This window comes from Salvelinus alpinus, chromosome 4 (assembly GCF_045679555.1).
Source record: "Salvelinus alpinus chromosome 4, SLU_Salpinus.1, whole genome shotgun sequence".
Taxonomy (NCBI): domain Eukaryota; kingdom Metazoa; phylum Chordata; class Actinopteri; order Salmoniformes; family Salmonidae; genus Salvelinus; species Salvelinus alpinus.
The window spans coordinates 30,457,000-30,478,126 of record NC_092089.1 but is presented as its reverse complement, the minus strand read 5'-3'; the positions used below and the strand labels follow the sequence as shown (position 1 = coordinate 30,478,126).

Below are 21,127 nucleotides of genomic sequence, written 5' to 3'. Positions count from 1 at the left end.
GTGATTGTGATGCAGGATGCTGGTTGGTGCTCCTTGGGATGGACCTTCCAATACCAGGAGAGGAGACGTGTACAAATGCCTCGTGGGAGAGGAGAGGAGCTCCAACTGCACCAAAACCAACCTAGGTGAGAGACAACCACAGATCTAGGATCAGCTTACCCTCCTCTGATCCTAATCTTAAACCATTAGGAGGAGAAACACTAAACTGACCATAGCTCAGCCTCTAGGTAATGTCATCAACCATCTCTCTCCTCCCTCTCTGTCTCAGGTGAGAGCACGTTACAGAATGTATCTAGAAACCTGAAGAACTCTCATCTAGGAATGACCCTCAGTCCAGACTCACCTGATGGATTCCTGGTACGTTCTCTGTCCCATTGGCTGACTGGTTGACTGATTGATGAATTGATTGAGTCAGTGGGCTAACACGGTCTTGAGTCTTGTAGACAACATGTGTTTGATCTTGGGTTACATATGGCTGTAGGAACTGAGTCAGTCCTGGAGGGATGTGGTGGGGGTGAGAGGAGGAGGTGGTGTGTTTGTTTGGTATGGACTTTTCAATGAGTCAGCTGAGGCCATGTTTAGAAGCAATTAACATTAGATGCCATGTCTGTGTGTGTTCAGAATCCCCCCTCATTATAGGGCAGCTTTTCTTACCATACATTCAAGCGCACACACACACACACACACACACACACACACACACACACACACACACACACACACACACACACACACACACACACACACACACACACACACACACACACACACACACACACACACACACACACACACACACACACACACACACACACACACACTCTGGGCCACGTTGTCCTAGCAGAGTCTTCTGATCCAGGTATCTCCAGATCTCTATGGTTACAGAGGAATTACTGGGTGGCTGTGCCAGCAAGCAGCCACTCCTGTGTGTGTGTGTGTGTGTGTCTGCCAGCTGTTTGCAGCTACTCTAGGTGCAGAGTCAAACACAGTTCACTAATGCCAGGGCCAGCGCACCCTGTTTTTGCGTGTGTGTGTATTTTAATCCCTGTGGTAGGGTCTAAAACAGGATCGGAATGGAGCTCCGGCCCTTTGTAATGACAGGCCTACCAAAAGCCATAGCAGCTCTCGCCCTCCTCTCCTTTCCTTTCTCTCATCCCTCTCTCGCCATCCCTCCCTCTGTCTCTCTCTGTCTCTGTGTCTGTACTATAGCTGTGCTGGGGCCTTTGGTAATGACAGGGCCATGTTTTCTCTTTCCTCCCTCCCTCCTTCACTCTTTTCATTTTTCTTTTGTCTCCTAGTGTGTATGAATGTTGTTCCTTTTATCCTAGCTCTCCTCTCTCTCCACACTCCTCCTTTCCCTTCCTCTCTCTTTGGTTTTAAAGCCAAATAAATAGTATGCTTTGAAGACATCAATATTGTTATGTTACTGTTCTGCCTCACCTCATTCACTACAATTGGGATTAAATGGCTTTATTGGTCATCTGCGTTCCAGCTCTGCTAAAATACTCCTGAAAACTGCCAACATGTCGACAACTTCTTCACCCCAACCCCCTCTCTCTCTCTCTCTCTCTCTCTCTCTCTCTCTCTCTCTCTCTCTCTCTCTCTCTCTCTCTCTCTCTCTCTCTCTCTCTCTCTCTCTCTCTCTCTCTCTCTCTCTCTCTCTCTCTCTCTCTCTCTCTCCCTCTCTCTCTCTCTCTCTCTCTCTCTCTCTCTCTCTCTCTCTCTCTCTCTCTCTCTCTCTCTCTCTCTCTCTCTCTCTCTCTCTCTCTCTCTCTCTCTCTCTCTCTCCCTCTCTCTCCCTCTCTCTCTCTCTTCTCCCTCTCTTTCATTTGATCTGTTCTCAAACCACAATTATATGCTTTTCCATGACATACCCCCCCTCGCTTATACCCAATTCTTCTCCTCGACTCTCTTTCACCCCCTCTCTCTCTTTCTCTCTCTTTCTCAGTCCCCCCCTCTCTCTCTTTCTCAGTCCCCCCCTCTCTCTTTCTCTCTCTTTCTCAGTCCCCCCCCTCTCTCTTTCTCTCTTTCTCAGTCCCCCCCCCTCTCTCTTTCTCTCTTTCTCAGTCCCCCCTCTCTCTCAGTCCCCCCCTTTTTGTCTCAGCCCCCCCTCAATTAAATCTAATTTCAAAGAGCTTTATTGGCATGGGAAACATATGTTTACATTGCCAAAGCAAGTGAAATATATAATAAACAAAAGTTAAATAAACAATAAAAAATTACACTCACAAAAGTTCCAATGGCTTTATACCCTGATGTAGCGATGTGCAAATAGTTAAAGTACAAAAGGGAAAATAAATCAACTTAAATATGAGTTGTATTTACGATGGTGTTTGTTTTTCACTGGTTGCCCTTTTCTTGTGGCAACAGGTCACACATCTTTCTGCTGTGATGGCAGGCTGTGGTATTTCACCCAATAGATATGGAAGTTTATCAAAATTTGATAATTAAAGTTTTCAAATTCTTTGTGGGTCTCTGTAATCTGAAGGAAATATGTCTCTCTATGGTCATACATTTGGCATGAGGTTTGGAAGTGCAGCTCAGTTTCCACTTAATTTTGTGGGCAGTGTGCACATAGCCTGTCTTCTCTTGAGAGCCAGGTCTGCCTACGGTGGCCTTTCTCAATAGCAAAGCTATGTTCACTGAGTCTGTACATAGTCAAAGCTTTCCGTAAGTTTGGGTCAGTCACAGTGGTCAGTTATTCTGCCACTGTGTACTCTCTGTTTAGGACCAAATATCATTCTAGTTTGCTCTGTTTTCTTGTTGATTCTTTCCAATGTATCAAGTAATTATCTTTTTGTTTTCTCATGATTTGGTTTGGTCTAATTGTGTTGCTGTCCTGGGGCTCTGTGGGGTCTGTTTGTGTATGTGAACAAAGCCCCAGGACCAGCTTGCTTAGGGCACTCTTCTACAGGTACATTTCTCTGTAGGTGGTGGCTTTGTAATCAAAGGTTTGGGAATCACTTCCTTTTAGGTGGTTGTAGAATTTAACGGCTCATTTCTTGATTTTGAGAGTAATTGGGTATCGGCGTAATTTTTTCTAGGTCAGCATCCCGGAGTCGCCTCTTCACTGTTGACGTTGAGACTGGTGTTTTGCGGGTACTATTTAAGGAAGCTGCCAGTTGAGATCTTGTGAGGCATCTGTTTCTCAAACTAGACACTCTAATGTACTTGTCGTCTTGCTCAGTTGTGCACTGGGGCCTCCCACTCCTCTTTCTATTCTGGTTATAGCCAGTTTGTGCTGTTTTGTGAAGGGAGTAGTAAACAGCGTTGTACGAGATCTTCAATTTCTTGGCAATTTATCACATGGAATAGTCTTAATTTCTCAGAACAAGAATAGACTGACGAGTTTCAGAAGACAAGTCTTTGTTTCTGGCCATTTTGAGCCTGTAATCAAACCCACAAATGCTGATGCTCCAGATACTCAACCAGTCTAAAGAAGGCCAGTTTTATTGCTTCTTTAATCAGAACAACAGTTTTCAGCTGTTCTAACATAATTGCAAAATGGTTTTCTAATGATCAATTAGCCTTTTAAAATGATAAACTTGGATTAGCTAACAGAACGTGCCATTGGAACACAGGAGTGATGGTTGCTGATAATGGGCCTCTGTACGCCTATGTAGATATTCCATAAAAAATCTGCCATTTACAGCTACAAAAGTCATTTACAACATTAACAATCTCTACACTGTATTTCGGATCAATTTGAGGATATTTTAATGGACAAAAAAATTGCTTTTCTTTCAAAAACAATGACATTTCTAAGTGACCCCAAACCTTTGAACGGTAGTGTATGTTGAAGAGGGTGGGGCTCAAGCTGCATCCCTGTCTCACCCCACGGCCCTGTGGAAAGAAATGTGTGTGTTTTCGGCAATTTTAACAGCACGCTTGTTGTTTGTGTACATGGATTTTATAATGTCGTATGTTTTTCCCCCAAAACAGCATTTCATCAATTTGTATAGCAGACCCTCATGCCGAATTGAGTCAAAAGCTTTTTCGAAATCAACAAAGCATGAGAAGACTTTGCCTTTGTTTGTTTGACAATTGGGGTGTGCAGGGTGAATACGTGGTCTGTCGTAGGGTAACCCCCCCCTTCTCTCTCTCTCTCAGTCTCCCACCCTCTTTCTCTATCTGGGTCTGCCTCTCCTCCACTCAGCCTGCTGGTGTTTATTGGTGTGTTCAGTAGCAGACCTGACCAACAGCCCAGTGGGGAAGTCAACTCTGTCCTTGCCTTGTGCCTCTCACGCTCACCAATAAATCAGTGCTAGCTAGGATGATATGACACTTGTGTACGTTATGTTACCTTTACAGGTTCACTTAAAGCAGTAATAATAATCACGTGTGTGTGTGTGTGTGTGTGTGTGTGTGTGTGTGTGTGTGTGTGTGTGTGTGTGTGTGTGTGTGTGTGTGTGTGTGTGTGTGTGTGTGTGTGTGTGTGTGTGTGTGTGTGTGTGTGTGGGTGTGTGTGTGTGTGTGTGTGTGTGTGTGTGTGGGTGTGTGTGTGGGTGTGTGTGTGTGTGTGTGTGTGTGTGTGTGTGTGTGTGTGTGTTCCAGGCGTGTGCGCCCCTGTGGTCTCAGGAGTGTGGTACGTCAGTCTTCAGTACAGGGATCTGTGCTTCTGTCAGCGACGACCTGGAACCTAGAGAGACCATCGCCCCTACAGCACAGAGTAACTGCACACACACACACACACACACACACACACACACACACACACACACACACACACACACACACACACACACACACACACACACACACACACACACACACACATATCACAGCTGAATGGTAATGACTCTGTTACAGTAGAGTTCATTTCATGGGGTTTTGGGGGTTATGTGGGTCCTTAGTACTCTCAGCGTTCCCTTATGGATCCAATAATGTGTGTTTTCTGTCCAGGATGTGCAACATACATGGACATAGTGATCGTTCTGGATGGTTCCAATAGTATCTATCCCTGGTATGAAGTCCAGAACTTCCTCAGTAACATCCTCAGCAAGTTCCATATCAGCCCAGAACAGATGCAGGTAAGGTTGTGTGTGTGTGTGTGTGTGTGTGTGTGTGTGTGTGTGTGTGTGTGTGTGTGTGTGTGTGTGTGTGTGTGTGTGTGTGTGTGTGTGTGTGTGTGTGTGTGTGTGTGTGTGTGTGTGTGTGTGTGTGTGTGTGTGTGTGTGTGTGTGTGTACATTTCTGTGATGAAATCCTAGGGATTCTGTTGGTTGAGTCTCAGTCAACTAGACAAGCCAGTCCTTTACACTGAAACACACAGTGGGGTAATCTGATGAGAATGAATGGATGGACTTATGCAATGGCACAAGAGCTGGCCTAAACATGAGGGGAGAGGAAACATGAGGGGAGAGGGGAGAGGAAACATGAGGGGAGAGGGGAGAGGAAACATGAGGGGAGAGGAAACATGAGGGGAGAGGAAACATGAGGGGAGAGGAAACATGAGGGGAGAGGAAACATGAGGGGAGAGGAACATGAGGGGAGAGGAAACATGAGGGGAGAGGAAACATGAGGGGAGAGGAAACATGAGGGGAGAGGAAACATGAGGGGAGAGGAAACATGAGGGGAGAGGGGAGAGGAAACATGAGGGGAGAGGAAACATGAGGGGAGAGGAACATGAGGGGAGAGGAACATGAGGGAAGAGGAAACATGAGGGGAGAGGGGAGAGGAAACATGAGGGGAGAGGAAACATGAGGGGAGAGGAACATGAGGGGAGAGGAAACATGAGGGGAGAGGAAACATGAGGGGAGAGGAAACATGAGGGGAGAGGAAACATGAGGGGAGAGGGGAGAGGAAACATGAGGGGAGAGGAAACATGAGGGGAGAGGGGAGAGGAAACATGAGGGGAGAGGAAACATGAGGGGAGAGGAAGTAGCAGTGGGGTAGAAGTTAGGGGAGGATGGGAGATGAGAAGGAAAGGGGGAGAGGGGGAAGATTAGAGGAGAGGGGGAATAAGGGGTTTGGAGTTGGTCAGTAGCAGAGGGGTAGAGGTTTTGGTTGAGGATTGGAGAGGGAGATGGGGACAAGTAGAGGACAGGGGTACATGGGGTCATGCTCTATCTGTGGATATCTCACTGTATGCTCAACTACATTGGAAAGACAGCCAGACACCATTGTGTGTATGGTTTTGTTTCTACCATGACCGTGTATGGTTGTGTTCAGGTGGGGGTTTTGCAGTATGGTGAGGTTGCGGTCCATGAGTGGTCACTGAGAGACTACCAGACAACACAGGAGGTGGTTGAAGCAGCTAAGAACATCAGCCGACAGGAGGGGCGGGAGACACGCACAGCATACGCCATCCACATGGGCTGGTACGTCTGTCAATCATTCATAAGCCATTCTCATTGGCTGGTCAATGTCTCAATCATAACTCACTCTGCCCTTTAACAATGTCAAATATTTCCTTATTCTTTTCTTCTCTGTGGAACATGGAATCCAGCTGAGGCTGAGGGGTATAGAGGGGTCAGAGGTCAAAACATAACAAACAGCTGTCTAATATGGACACCTGATATCTCACACCATAAAAGTTATCCTTTGAAAATTACATTCCTCCTTTATTAAACTCATATACAGATAGTGTACCACACCCGTACTCTACACGCCACGGGTTTCATTCTCACTCACACACACCCGTACTCTACACGCCACGGCTTTCATTCTCACTCACACACACCCGTACTCTACACGCCACGGCTTTCATTCTCACTCACACACACCCGTACTCTACACGCCACGGCTTTCATTCTCACTCACACACACCCGTACTCTACACGCCACAGCTTTCATTCTCACTCACACACACCCGTACTCTACACGCCACGGCTTTCATTCTCACTCACACACACCCGTACTCTACACGCCACGGCTTTCATTCTCACTCACACACACCTGTACTCTACATGCCACAGCTTTCATTCTCACACACACACACACACACACACACACACACACACACACACACACACACACACACACACACACACACACACACACACACACACACACACACACACACACACACACACACACACACACACACACACACACACACACACATAAGCAAGGCAGGTAATTGGAGAGTTCCTGTTTTCCTGCACATTTAAAGGTAAATGGTCAGGATGTGAGAAGGGCAGTTTAAAGAGAAGTCAATGGAAAGTTTAAAAGCCATTTAAAATCAGTTTAAAATCAGTTTAAAGGCACTTTAAAGGCACTTTAAAGGCGGTGACTGGAAATACAGGCACCACCTGTCACGCCCTGACCTTAGAGACCCTTTTTATGTCTCTATTTTGGTTTGGTCAGGGTGTGAGTTGGGCTGGGTATTCTATGTTCTATTATTTGTATTTCTATGTTTTGGCCGGGTAGGGTTCTCAATCAGGGACAGCTGTCTATCGTTCTCTCTGATTGAGAACCATACTTAGGTAGCCCTTTTTCCCACTTGTCTTTGTGGGAAGTTGACTTTGTTTATGGCACATAGCCTTTCGCTTCACGGTTTGTTTTGTAGTGTTTATTGTTTTGTTCTGCGTCTTTTCTAATAAAAAGAAAATGTACGCTCACCACGCTGCGCCTTGGTCCTCTTCTTTCAATGGCCGTGACAACACCACTGTCATTACCTTTCATCCACACCACCGCTACTGAAAACAGACAGCTTTCTATTACTAATACTATTAACCAATGTTCCCTCCAATGTTTTTCATCTCTGAGCAAATTTCAGGTCAGCTGAGCGCAAAGTTGAACGGGGAAATTCTATGCAACTTCCGGCATGCGTTTACTGTGAACACTGAGGCTGTACCCGTTTTAAGTTCGTTTTAACAGTGGTCAAGTAGGCTACTGTGGCTATTTGATCTTAATGTAGGCCTACTAGATTGGGCTACCATCAAAAACAATGGAGAAAATGCATCCCATAACATTTTAACATGGAAATAGCTGTTCTATCATTTAGCCAACAGTAGCAGCCGATGTTTGGTGCTCAATGTAGGCCTACATTCCATGAGACTTTTGAATAAAACATGCAGAGCTTGACATTAGCCTGTTTATCCACTTGTCCTTCAGACGAGGTGACTGAAAATGTTGTTGTGTTGTTTGATGCAAGAGACCACTTTACAAAATAAAATGTATTATTATTCCCACACCATTATTACAGAGAATCAGACAAATTATTGTCACGTTCTTCAAAATGAGCGGACCAAGGCGCAGCGTGAATTGAGTTCCACATCTTTCTAATACAAAGTGAAACTAGAAACAAAACTTACAAAGAACGTGAAGTCGTAGTGCCCACCACACTAACACAAACAATATCCCACAACCCAGGTGGGCACAATGGAGAACTTAAGTATGATCCCCAATTAGAGACAACGATAATCAGCTGCCTCTAATTGGGAACCATACCAAGCTCACCAACATAGAAATAGGAAAAACTAGAACACCCCCCTAGTCACACCCTGACCTACAACACCATAGAGAACCAAGGGCTCTCTATGGTCAGGGCGTGACAATTATGCTACCCTCTGCCTATTGGCTACTTAGCTTATTCAACCTATTTAAAAATACAACACAGATTTTCAAAGATGTCTAGACATGTACACATTTTGTGCTCTTGTAGGAAGCATCCACTCCCCCATTGCTGACTACAAATGATCTATAACTGGACTAATAACTCACTAACTAGCAGAGAATATGAACAAATGTGCACAAGTGGCTACATGCAGCTCTCACTTTGATCTCAAAACAAGAACATCTACTGACAACTGCTTATGCTGTAAACAGTCCAGTTCAAAGTGAAAGGCACAGACCCATATATGGCAATGGTCTATTTGCATATAGGCCTACTGCAGCTCTGATTGGTTATAGCGCACCGGTCTGTGTAGAGTATGGGCCTGAGTTGTGCCTGTTAATGCAATAGAATCCTACTCCGATGCATTCTGAATACAACAACATCTCTTGCATAGTTCGTTTTGTTTTGGTATGTTGTATTGAAAGTGGCTAATATTGCATTGATTCGATCATAATTTCCACAGTAAAGGGAAACGTTGATAGTGTTAACTAACGGAAAACTCCAGAAAGTTGATTGAAGTTCAATCTCGTGCTTCTCTGCGTGTGCTGATATTTATTCTGCACGGCAGTCCTGCATGTCTGTCTCTCTCTCTCTCTCTCTCTCTCTCTCTCTCTCTCTCTCTCTGTCTGCCTGTCTGTCTGTCTGTCTGTCTGTCTGTCTGTCTGTCTGTCTGTCTGTCTGTCTGTCTGTCTGTCTGTCTGTCTGTCTGTCTGTCTGTCTGTCTGTCTGTCTGTCTGTCTGTCTGTCTGTCTGTCTGTCTGTCTGTCTGTCTGTCTGTCTGTCTGTCTGTCTGTCTGTCTGTCTGTCTGTCTGTCTGTCTGTGCTGTTTTGTTTCTTGGACTTCTTGTACGAATCAAACACATACAGATGAAAAGATACCAGAGCTGGCATTGGTAGGAAGACTGACGGGGTTGGCTGTTGCTGGGTCAGCAGAGCTGCAGGTGTGGCCACTGTAGTACAGCCTGGTTAGCTCCTACAGCCACTGCAGCTGTACAAACACACACACACACACACACACACACACACACACACACACACACACACACACACACACACACACACACACACACACACACACACACACACACACACACACACACACACACACACACACACACACACACACACACACACACACACTGTGAGGACAGACACTGAGAGACAAGAAGAAAGTACAGGGAGTGAAGATTTCATGGACAAACGGACATGAAACAAAACAAGGACAGCATCTGGACAAGGGGAGCAAAACAACATTAATGCAGACATGTGGAAGAAACTGAGGAAGTGACAGATATAGGGGAGGGTCCAGGTGAGTCCCATGAAGCGCTGAGGCGCGTAACGATGGTGACAGGTGTGCGTAATGATGGGGCGCCTGGCGCCCTCGAGTGCTAGAGAGGCGTGACACACACTCACACACACGCAGGCACGCACGCACACACACACACACACACATACACCCACACGCACACACACACACACACACACGCACACACACACACGCACACACACACACCACACACACCACACACCACAGATGGCGTAGCAGTGTAGACGTGTTTTGTTTCGTCCTCTCGTGTACGTTTGTATTTTTCGTATTTCTTGTATATATTTAAAAAGAAAATTCTATCTCTTTTCGATTTTTAATTCGATTATACCTTCCGGTAACCTACCTCACCCAATGTGATACGGAATCGCTATTATTTTTTAACTTTGGAACACATTCAAGAACCCCCAGTAGCTAACCAGCTAATCAGCTACAAGCTATTTAGTCATTTTTAGCCGCTGCTAGCAGCTTTTACCTTCTGCACAGACACCAGCCCTGTTATTAGCCTGGATATTACTCACCAATTTACCAGCATCGGACTGTCTCTCCACAACAACGCCGGATTCCTGCCGTAATCCCTGAGCCACTACTTCTGATCCTCACAGCTAGCTTGCAGCTAACGCCACTGCCACGAAGCTAGCACCAGCTAGCAAACACAATTTTCGCCATCGCCATCCGGCTTGGATTCTCTGTCGACACGACCACGTCTGGTCTGCAGACGAATACCCCATCCGCTGTGCCCTCAACCGGCCTCCGTCTGAGCAGACCCCCTCCGTCTGAGCAGACCACCCCCCGGGCTACTAACTTTAAACGCCGCGTGCTAGCGTAGTGGCGGCTTCCCTGCTCCATCTACGGCTGCCCCCTGGACACTATGATCACTTGGCTACATAGCTGATGCCTGCCGGACTGTCCATTAATTCACAGTACTCCATTCTGTTTATTTGTGTTTTATCTGTCGGCTCTGTGTTTTAACTCAGGCTCTGTGTGTAGTTAATCCGACCCTCTCTGCCTAGTTGTCGCCATTTTTACCTGCTGTTGCTGTGTTAGCTGACTAGCTGCTGTTATCTCACCTGTTGTTTTAGCTAGCTCTCCCAATCAAGACCTGCAATCACTTTATGCCTTACTGTATGTCTCTCTCAAATATCAATATGCCTTGTATACTGTTGTTCAGGCTAGTTATCATTGTTTTGGTTTGCAATGGACCCCGTAGTTCCACTCTCCGTACCTCTGATACCTCCTTTGTCCCACCTCCCACACATGCGGTGACCTCACCCATTGAGACCAGCATGTCCAGAGATACAACCTCTCTTATCATCACCCAGTGCCTGGGCTTGCCTCCGCTGTACCCGTGCCCCACCATACCCCTGTCTGCACATTATGCCCAGAATCTATTCTACCACGCCCATAAATCTGCTCCTTTTATTCCTTGTCCCCAACGCTCTAGGCGACCAGTTTTGATAGCCTTTAGCCGCACCCTCATCCTACTACTCCTCTATTCCTCGGGTGATGTGGAGGTAAACCCAGGCCCTGCATGTCCCCAGGCACCCTCATTTGTTGACTTCTGTGATCGAAAAAGCCTTGGCCTCATGCATGTCAACATCAGAAGCCTCCTCCCTAAGTTTGTCTTACTCACCGCTTTAGCACACTCTGCCAACCCTGATGTCCTTGCCGTGTCTGAATCCTGGCTTAGGAAGGCCACCAAAAATTCTGAGATTGCCATACCCAACTATAACACTTTCCGTCAAGATAGAACTGCCTTAGGGGGAGGAGTTGCAATCTACTGCAGAGATAGCCTGCAAAGTTCTGTCATACTTTCCAGGTCTATGCCCAAACAGTTCGAACTTCTAATTTTAAAAATTAATCTCTCCAGAAATAAGTCTCTCACTGTTGCTGCCTGCTACCGACCCCCCTCAGCTCCCAGCTGTGCCCTGGACACCATCTGTGAATTGATCGCTCCCCATCTAGCTTCAGAGTTTGTTCTGTTAGGTGACCTAAACTGGGATATGCTTAACACCCCGGCAGTCCTACAATCTCAGCTAGATGCCCTCAATCTCACACAAATCATCAAGGAACCCACCAGGTACAACCCTAAATCCGTAAACATGGGCACCCTAATAGACATTATCCTGACCAACTTGCCCTCCAAATACACCTCTGCTGTCTTCAATCAAGATCTCAACGACCACCCCTCATCACTGTCAAACGCTCCCTAAAACACTTCTGCGAGCAGGCCTTTCTAATCGACCTGGCCCGGGTACCCTGGAAGGATATTGACCTCATCCCGTCAGTTGAGGATGCCTGGTCATTCTTTAAAAGTTACTTCCTCACCATATTAGACAAGCATGCTCCGTTCAAAAAATGCAGAACTAAGAACAGATATAGCCCTTGGTTCACTCCAGACCTGACTGCCCTCGACCAGCACAAAAACATCCTGTGGCGAACTGCAATAGCATCGAAGAGCCCCCGCGATATGCAACTGTTCAGGGAAGTCAGGAACCAATACACGCAGTCAGTCAGGAAAGCAAAGGCCAGCTTTTTCAAGCAGAAATTTGCATCCTGTAGCTCTAACTCCAAAAAGTTCTGGGATACTGTAAAGTCCATGGAGAACAAGAGCACCTCCTCCCAGCTGCCCACTGCACTGAGGCTAGGTAACACGGTCACCACCGATAAATCCGTGATAATCGAAAATGTCAACAAGCATTTCTCAACGGCTGGCCATGCCTTCCTCCTGGCGACTCCAACCTTGGCCAACAGCCCCGCCCCCCCCCGCTGCTACTCGCCCAAGCCTCCCCAGCTTCTCCTTTACCCAAATCGAGATAGCAGATGTTCTGAAAGAGCTGGAAAACCTGGACCCATACAAATCAGCTGGGCTTGACAATCTGGACCCCCTATTTCTGAAACTGTCCGCCGCCATTGTCGCACCCCCTATTACCAGCCTGTTCAACCTCTCCTTCGTATCATCTGAGATCCCCAAGGATTGGAAAGCTGCCGCGGTCATCCCCCTCTTCAAAGGTGGAGACACCCTGAACCCAAACTGTTACAGACCTATATCCATCCTGCCCTGCCTATCTAAGGTCTTCGAAAGCCAAGTCAACAAACAGATCACTGACCATCTCGAATCCCACCGTACCTTCTCCGCTGTGCAATCCGGTTTCCGAGCCGGTCACGGGTGCACCTCAGCCACGCTCAAGGTACTAAACGATATCATAACCGCCATCGATAAAAGACAGTACTGTGCAGCCGTCTTCATCGACCTGGCCAAGGCTTTCGACTCTGTCAATCACCATATTCTTATCGGCAGACTCAGTAGCCTCGGTTTTTCTAATGACTGCCTTGCCTGGTTCACCAACTACTTTGCAGACAGAGTTCAGTGTTTCAAATCGGAGGGCATGCTGTCCGGTCCTCTGGCAGTCTCTATGGGGGTACCTCAGGGTTCAATTCTCGGGCCGACTCTTTTCTCTGTATATATCAATGATGTTGCTCTTGCTGCGGGCGATTCCCTGATCCACCTCTACGCAGACGACACCATTCTGTATACTTCTGGCCCTTCCTTGGACACTGTGCTATCTAACCTCCAAACGAGCTTCAATGCCATACAACACTCCTTCCGTGGCCTCCAACTGCTCTTAAACGCTAGTAAAACCAAATGCATGCTTTTCAACCGTTCGCTGCCTGCACCCGCACGCCCGACTAGCATCACCACCCTGGACGGTTCCGACCTAGAATATGTGGACATCTATAAGTACCTAGGTGTCTGGCTAGATTGCAAACTCTCCTTCCAGACTCATATCAAACATCTCCAATCCAAAATCAAATCTAGAGTCGGCTTTCTATTTCGCAACAAAGCCTCCTTCACTCACGCCGCCAAACTTACCCTAGTAAAACTGACTATCCTACCGATCCTCGACTTCGGCGATGTCATCTACAAAATAGCTTCCAATACTCTACTCAGCAAACTGGATGCAGTTTATCACAGTGCCATCCGTTTTGTTACTAAAGCACCTTATACGACCCACCACTGCGACCTGTATGCCCTAGTCGGCTGGCCCTCGCTACATGTTCGTCGTCAGACCCACTGGCTCCAGGTCATCTACAAGAATATGCTAGGTAAAGTGCCGCCTTATCTCAGTTCACTGGTCACGATGGCTACACCCACCCGTAGCACGCGCTCCAGCAGGTGTATCTCACTGATCATCCCTAAAGCCAAAACCTCATTTGGACGCCTTTCCTTCCAGTTCTCTGCTGCCTGCGACTGGAACGAATTGCAAAAATCTCTGAAGTTGGAGACTTTTATCTCCCTCAACAACTTTAAACATCTGCTATCCGAGCAGCTAACCGATCGCTGCAGCTGTACATAGTCCATCGGTATATAGCCCACCCAATTTACCTACCTCACCCCCCATACTGCTTTTATTTATTTACTTTTCTGCTCTTTTGCACACCAGTATCTCTACTTGCACATGATCATCTGATGATTTATCACTCCGGTGTTAATCTGCTAAATTGTAATTATTCGATTTATTGCCTACCTCCTCATGCCTTTTGCACACATTGTATATAGATTCTCTTTTTTTTCTACCATGTTATTGACTTGTTTATTGTTTACTCCATGTGTAACTCTGTGTTGTTGTCTGTTCACACTGCTATGCTTTATCTTGGCCAGGTCGCAGTTGCAAATGAGAACTTGTTCTCAACTAGCCTACCTGGTTAATAAAGGTGAAATAAAAAAATTAAAATTAAACACAATACACACACACACACAGGAAGCAGTATAAGACACATAGAGGCTAAATGAGTGATATAGGAGAGTAAAGCAGTCTATTAAAAGGGTATCAGCTACTGCCTCTCACTGTGTCATACACATTTTACCCTGTGACACACACACACACACACACACACACACACACACACACACACACACACACACACACACACACACACACACACACACACACACACACACACACACACACACGCTGTGTCATGACACACACACACACACACACACACACACACACACACACACACACACACACACACACACACACACACACACACACACACACACACACACACACACACACATGTTGTGTCATGACCACACTCCTGACTATAAAAGTGTAAGTACAACCAGACCTCCCAATTAACACCACTCTTTCATCTAGCTCCTCCCCCTTCTTTCTCTTCCCTTCATCTCTTTCTCTCATTCTCTCTTCTCCCCTTCCACATTCTGTTCTCATATATGTCCCTCTCTTTCTCTCATTTCTCCCCCTCCTTCACTGTCTCTTTCCCCCAGTTTTATCCCCCTGTATTTCACACAGTCTCTCAGCCACATCAGAGCTGGGCTCTTACCCACCTCTTTTTACTAGTGTATTTCACACTATTCTTTTATTTATAACTTTCTCTGTGTCTCTTTCTCGCTGTATGTTCCATAGGACCTGGTCTCTCTGCTCTCTTTAATTGGTCAAGTGACTCTGCAGCACAGTAATTGCTGGTTTATTCCTGCTTTATGCGTGTTTGCAATAAACTGTTTTTAAAAGTGTTTTTCTCTCTTGCTCCACTAGTGTTCTAGAATGTTTATCTTCAGTCATCTCTCCTCTGCACAACCTCACCTTATGTTACTTTTGCTTCCCTCTCTTTTTCCTTTCTTCTGCTACATCCTCCTTTCCTCCATCTATCCTCTTGTGCTTTCTTCTCTCTCTCCTCCCTCTCTTCTCCTTTCTCCCCTCTCCTCTCTCTCTCCTCCCTCTCTTCTCCTTTCTCCCCTCTCTTCTCTCTCTCCTCCCTCTCTTCTCCTCTCTCTCCTCCCTCTCTTCTCCTCTCTCTCCTCCCTCGCTTCTCCTCTCTCTCTCCTCTCTCTCTCCTCTCTCTCTCCTCCCTCTCTTCTCCTTTCTCCCCTCTCTTCTCTCTCTCCTCCCTCTCTTCTCCTCTCTCTCCTCCCTCTCTTCTCCTCTCTCTCCTCCCTCGCTTCTCCTCTCTCTCCTCTCTCTCTCCTCTCTCTCTCTCTCCTCCCTCTCTTCTCCTTTCTCCCCTCTCCTCTCTCTCTCCTCCCTCTCTTCTCCTTTCTCCCCTCTCCTCTCTCTCTCCTCCCTCTCTTCTCCTTTCTCCCCTCTCTTCTCTCTCTCATCCCTCTCTTCTCCTTTCTCCCCTCTCCTCTCTCTCTCCTCCCTCTCTTCTCCTCTCTCTCCTCCCTCACGTCTCCTCTCTCATTTCCACCCTTTCTCTCTCCCTCTCCTCCCTCTCTCCTCTTGTCTCTGGCTGGCTGTATAATTAGCAGTCTGTGCAGGGAAAGGGTTGTTTTTAACCAGACCGTTTCTTGCGGGTTCACCACATACTTTATATTTAGCTTGGGCCAGAGTTACGCCTGAAAATGACTGAGTTCACTAACACTGGCTGCACTAGGCCATTGTGTGTGTGTGTAAGTGCTAGCAGACTCTACCCACTAAGTGTCCAGTGGTCAAAACAGGTCACCACCAGACAAACAGGGTGTGGTTATATGTATGGTGTGTACGTGTGTGTGCATGTGTGTACTTGTATGTGTACAAGCGTGTGTGTGTGTGTGTGTGTGTGTGTGTGTGTGTGTGTGTGTGTGTGTGTGTGTGTGTGTGTGTGTGTGTGTGTGTGTGTGTGTGTGTGTGTGTGTGTGTGTGTGTGTGTGTGTGTGTGTGTTGTCGTTGCACATCCTTTGTGTTTAGGTTAGATTGAGTGTCATGGTAACACCAGTGATGTGGTAGAGCTGTACTTTAAAAGGAAATTACCAACTGTATTTAATGACTAGACTGACTGACTGACTGTCTGATTGACTGACTGACTAACTGTCTGATTGACTGACTGACTGTCGGACTGCCTGTCGGACTGCCTGTCTGTCTGACTGCCTGTCTGACTGTCGGACTACCTGTCTGACTGATTGTCGGACTGCCTATCTGACTGACTGTCTGACTGACTGACTGACTGACTGTCGGACTGCCTGTCTGTCTAACTCATATATGGTCAAGTCTGGCCTGATTACGCCTATGGTTATTTGTCATTTTAGGGGATTTTTCAGGGTCTGTGTCACTATCCGTATCGTAACCAATCTGTTTCATAAACAGTTCTTGGAAGCGATCACACACACACACGTCTTTGTCACTCTCCCTCTCACACCCAATTTCTGTTTTTCCCAACTGTGTTATTAACTCTGAGGATCACTCTACATTATATATTATCTTCTTCTAGCGGCTGTTTATTTTAGGAAACTCTGTGTATACTAACTCTACCCTAATCTTACCTTTCTTTCTCTCCTCTATCCTCTCCCTTTCTCTTTCTCTCCTCTATCCTCTCCCTCCCTCTCTTTCTCTCCTCTATCCTCTCCCTCCCTCTTTTTCTCTTCTCTATCCTCTCCCTCCCTCTCTTTCTCTCCTCTATCCTCTCCCTTTCTCTTTTTCTTCTCTACCCTCTCCCTCCCTCTCTTTCTCTCCTCTATCCTCCCTCTCCCTTTCTCTTTTTCTTCTCTACCTTTCTGTCTTCCTTTTGTACCCATATTCCTTTGCTCCTCTCTTTCTCTGTTCTGTCTTTCCTGCTCACTCATTTGTTCTCTCATCTCTCATCTTATCACGTTTCAAGGTATGACCCAGGTGCAGACAGTGTTGAAGAAACAAACGTTTATTCTTTCAACAGGGGCAGGCAAACGACAGGTCAAGGCAGGCAGGGCTCAATAATCCAGAGAGGGTGTAAGGCAGCGGAACAGCAGGCGGGCTCAGCGTCAGGTCAGGCAGAGGTCGGTAATCCAGAGTAAAGGCAAAGGTACAGGACGGCAGGCAGGCTCAGGGTCAGGTCAGGCAGAGGTCGGTAATCCAGAGTAAAGGCAAAGGTACAGGACGGCAGGCGGGCTCAAGGTCAGGTCAGGCAGAGGTCGGTAATCCAGAGTAAAAGCAAAGGTACAGGACGGCAGGCGGGCTCAGGGTCAGGTCAGGCAGAGGTCGGTAATCCAGAGTAAAGGCAAAGGTACAGGACGGCAGGCAGGCTCAGGGTCAGGTCAGGCAGGAAAGGTCGAAACCGGGAAACTAGAAAACAGGGACTATAGCAAAGACAGGAGCAAGGGACAACGCTGGTAGGTTTAAACAGACAAAACAAACTGGCACAGACAGACAGAAAACACAGGTATAAGTACCCAGGGGATAATGGGAAAGATGGGCGACATCTGGAGGGGGTGGAGACAAGCACAAGGACAGGTGAAACAGATCAGGGCGTGACACATCTCTTTCTCTGTAGCCTTTTGGTCCTATACTTGGCGCTCCGGTACCGCTTGCCATGTGGTAGTAGAGAGAACAGTCTATGACTGGGGTGGCTGGGGTCTTTGACAAATTTTAGGGCCTTCCTTTGACACCGCCTGGTAATTAGGCCCTGGATGGCAGGGAGCTTGGCCCCAGTGATGTACTGGACCATACGCACTACCCTCTGTACACTACCCACTTGAAGCTCTCAACCTGCTCCACTTTCTTATCCGTATCTTTTTGAAACTGCATTGTTGGTTTGGGGCTCGTAAGTAAGCATTTTACTGTAAGGTCTACACCTGTTGTATTTGGCGCATGTGACTAATAAAATTTGATTTTGATTTACAGCCCTGTCGATGAGAATGGGGGCGTGCTCGGTCCTCCTTTTCCTGTAGTCCACAATCATCTCCTTTGTCTTGATCACGTTGAGGGATAGGTTGTATTCTGGCACCTCCCGGTCAGGTCTCTGACCTCCTCCCTATAGGCTGTCTCGTCATTTTCGGTGATCAGGCCTACCACTGTTGTGTCGTCTGCAAACGTAATGATGTGTTGCTACCTACCCTCACTACCTGGGGGTGGCCCGTCAGAAAGTCCAGGATCCAGTTGCAGAGGGAGATGTTTAGTCCCAGGGTCCTTAGCTTAGTGATGAGCTTTGAGGGCACAATGGTTTTGAACACTGAGCTGTAGTCAATGAATAGCATTCTCACGGAGGTGTTCCTTTTGTCCAGGTGGGAAAGGGCAGTGTGGAGTGCAATAGAGATTGCATCATCTGTGGATCTGTTTGGGCGGTATGCAAATTGGAGTGGGTCTAGTGTTTCTGGGCTAATGGTGTTAATGTGAGCCATTACCAGCCTTTCGAAGCACTTCATGGCTACAGACGTGAGTGCTACGGGTCTGTAGTCATTTAGGCAGGTCACCTTAGTGCTCTTGGGCACGGGGACTATGGTGGTCTGCTTGAAACATGTTGGTATTACAGACTCAGACAGGGACATGTTGGTATTACAGACTCAGACAGGGACATGTTGGTATTACAGACTCAGACAGGGACATGTTGGTATTACAGACTCAGACAGGGACATGTTGGTATTACAGACTCAGACAGGGACATGTTGGTATTACAGACTCAGACAGGGACATGTTGGTATTACAGACTCAGACAGGGACATGTTGGTATTATAGACTCAGACAGGGACATGTTGGTATTATAGACTCAGACAGGGACATGTTGGTATTATAGACTCAGACAGGGACATGTTGGTATTACAGACTCAGACAGGGACATGTTGGTATTACAGACTCAGACAGGGACATGTTGGTATTATAGACTCAGACAGGGACATGTTGGTATTACAGACTCAGACAGGGACATGTTGGTATTACAGACTCAGACAGGGACATGTTGGTATTAAAGACTCAGACAGGGACATGTTGGTATTACAGACTCAGACAGGGACATGTTGGTATTACAGACTCAGACAGGGACATGTTGGTATTATAGACTCAGACAGGGACATGTTGGTATTACAGACTCAGACAGGGACATGTTGGTATTATAGACTCAGACAGGGACATGTTGGTATTACAGACTCAGACAGGGACATGTTGGTATTACAGACTCAGACAGGGACATGTTGGTATTATAGACTCAGACAGGGACATGTTGGTATTATAGACTCAGACAGGGACATGTTGGTATTACAGACTCAGACAGGGACATGTTGGTATTACAGACTCAGACAGGGACATGTTGGTATTATAGACTCAGACAGGGACATGTTGGTATTACAGACTCAGACAGGGACATGTTGGTATTATAGACTCAGACAGGGACATGTTGGTATTATAGACTCAGACAGGGACATGTTGGTATTACAGACTCAGACAGGGACATGTTGGTATTACAGACTCAGACAGGGACATGTTGGTATTACAGACTCAGACAGGGACATGTTGGTATTATAGACTCAGACAGGGACATGTTGGTATTACAGACTCAGACAGGGACATGTTGGTATTACAGACTCAGACAGGGACATGTTGGTATTATAGACTCAGACAGGGACATGTTGGTATTATAGACTCAGACAGGGACATGTTGGTATTACAGACTCAGACAGGGACATGTTGGTATTACAGACTCAGACAGGGACATGTTGGTATTACAGACTCAGACAGGGACATGTTGGTATTATAGACTCAGACAGGGACATGTTGGTATTACAGACTCAGACAGGGACATGTTGGTATTATAGACTCAGACAGGGACATGTTGGTATTATAGACTCAGACAGGGACATGTTGGTATTACAGACTCAGACAGGGACATGTTGGTATTATAGACTCAGACAGGGACATGTTGGTATTATAGACTCAGACAGGGACATGTTGGTATTACAGACTCAGACAGGGACATGTTGGTATTACAGACTCAGACAGGGACATGTTGGTATTACAGACTCAGACAGGGACATGTTGGTATTATAGACTCAGACAGGGACATGTTGGTATTACAGACTCAGACAGGGACATGTTGGTATTATAGACTCAGACAGGGACATGTTGGTATTACAGACTCAGACAGGGACATGTTGGTATTATAGACTCAGACAGGGACATGTTGGTATTACAGACTCAGACAGGGACATGTTGGTATTATAGACTCAGACAGGGACATGTTGGTATTATAGACTCAGACAGGGACATGTTGGTATTATAGACTCAGACAGGGACATGTTGGTATTACAGACTCAGACAGGGACATGTTGGTATTACAGACTCAGACAGGGACATGTTGGTATTATAGACTCAGACAGGGACATGTTGGTATTACAGACTCAGACAGGGACATGTTGGTATTACAGACTCAGACAGGGACATGTTGGTATTATAGACTCAGACAGGGACATGTTGGTATTACAGACTCAGACAGGGACATGTTGGTATTAAAGACTCAGACAGGGACATGTTGGTATTACAGACTCAGACAGGGACA

General features: G+C 46.6%; 1 protein-coding gene across 1 annotated transcript in view; it reads left to right on the top strand.

Moving 5' to 3' along the window:
• The window catches only part of LOC139572295 (integrin alpha-10-like), a 69,315-nt gene that overhangs the window by 11,092 nt on the left and 37,096 nt on the right, over positions 1–21,127 (top strand). Inside the window, exons 3-7 of the mRNA XM_071394961.1 lie at positions 16–125; positions 269–357; positions 4,555–4,669; positions 4,903–5,030; positions 6,171–6,319. Coding sequence (XP_071251062.1) covers positions 16–125; positions 269–357; positions 4,555–4,669; positions 4,903–5,030; positions 6,171–6,319 — 591 coding nt within the window. The remainder of the gene's footprint in view (positions 1–15; positions 126–268; positions 358–4,554; positions 4,670–4,902; positions 5,031–6,170; positions 6,320–21,127) is intronic.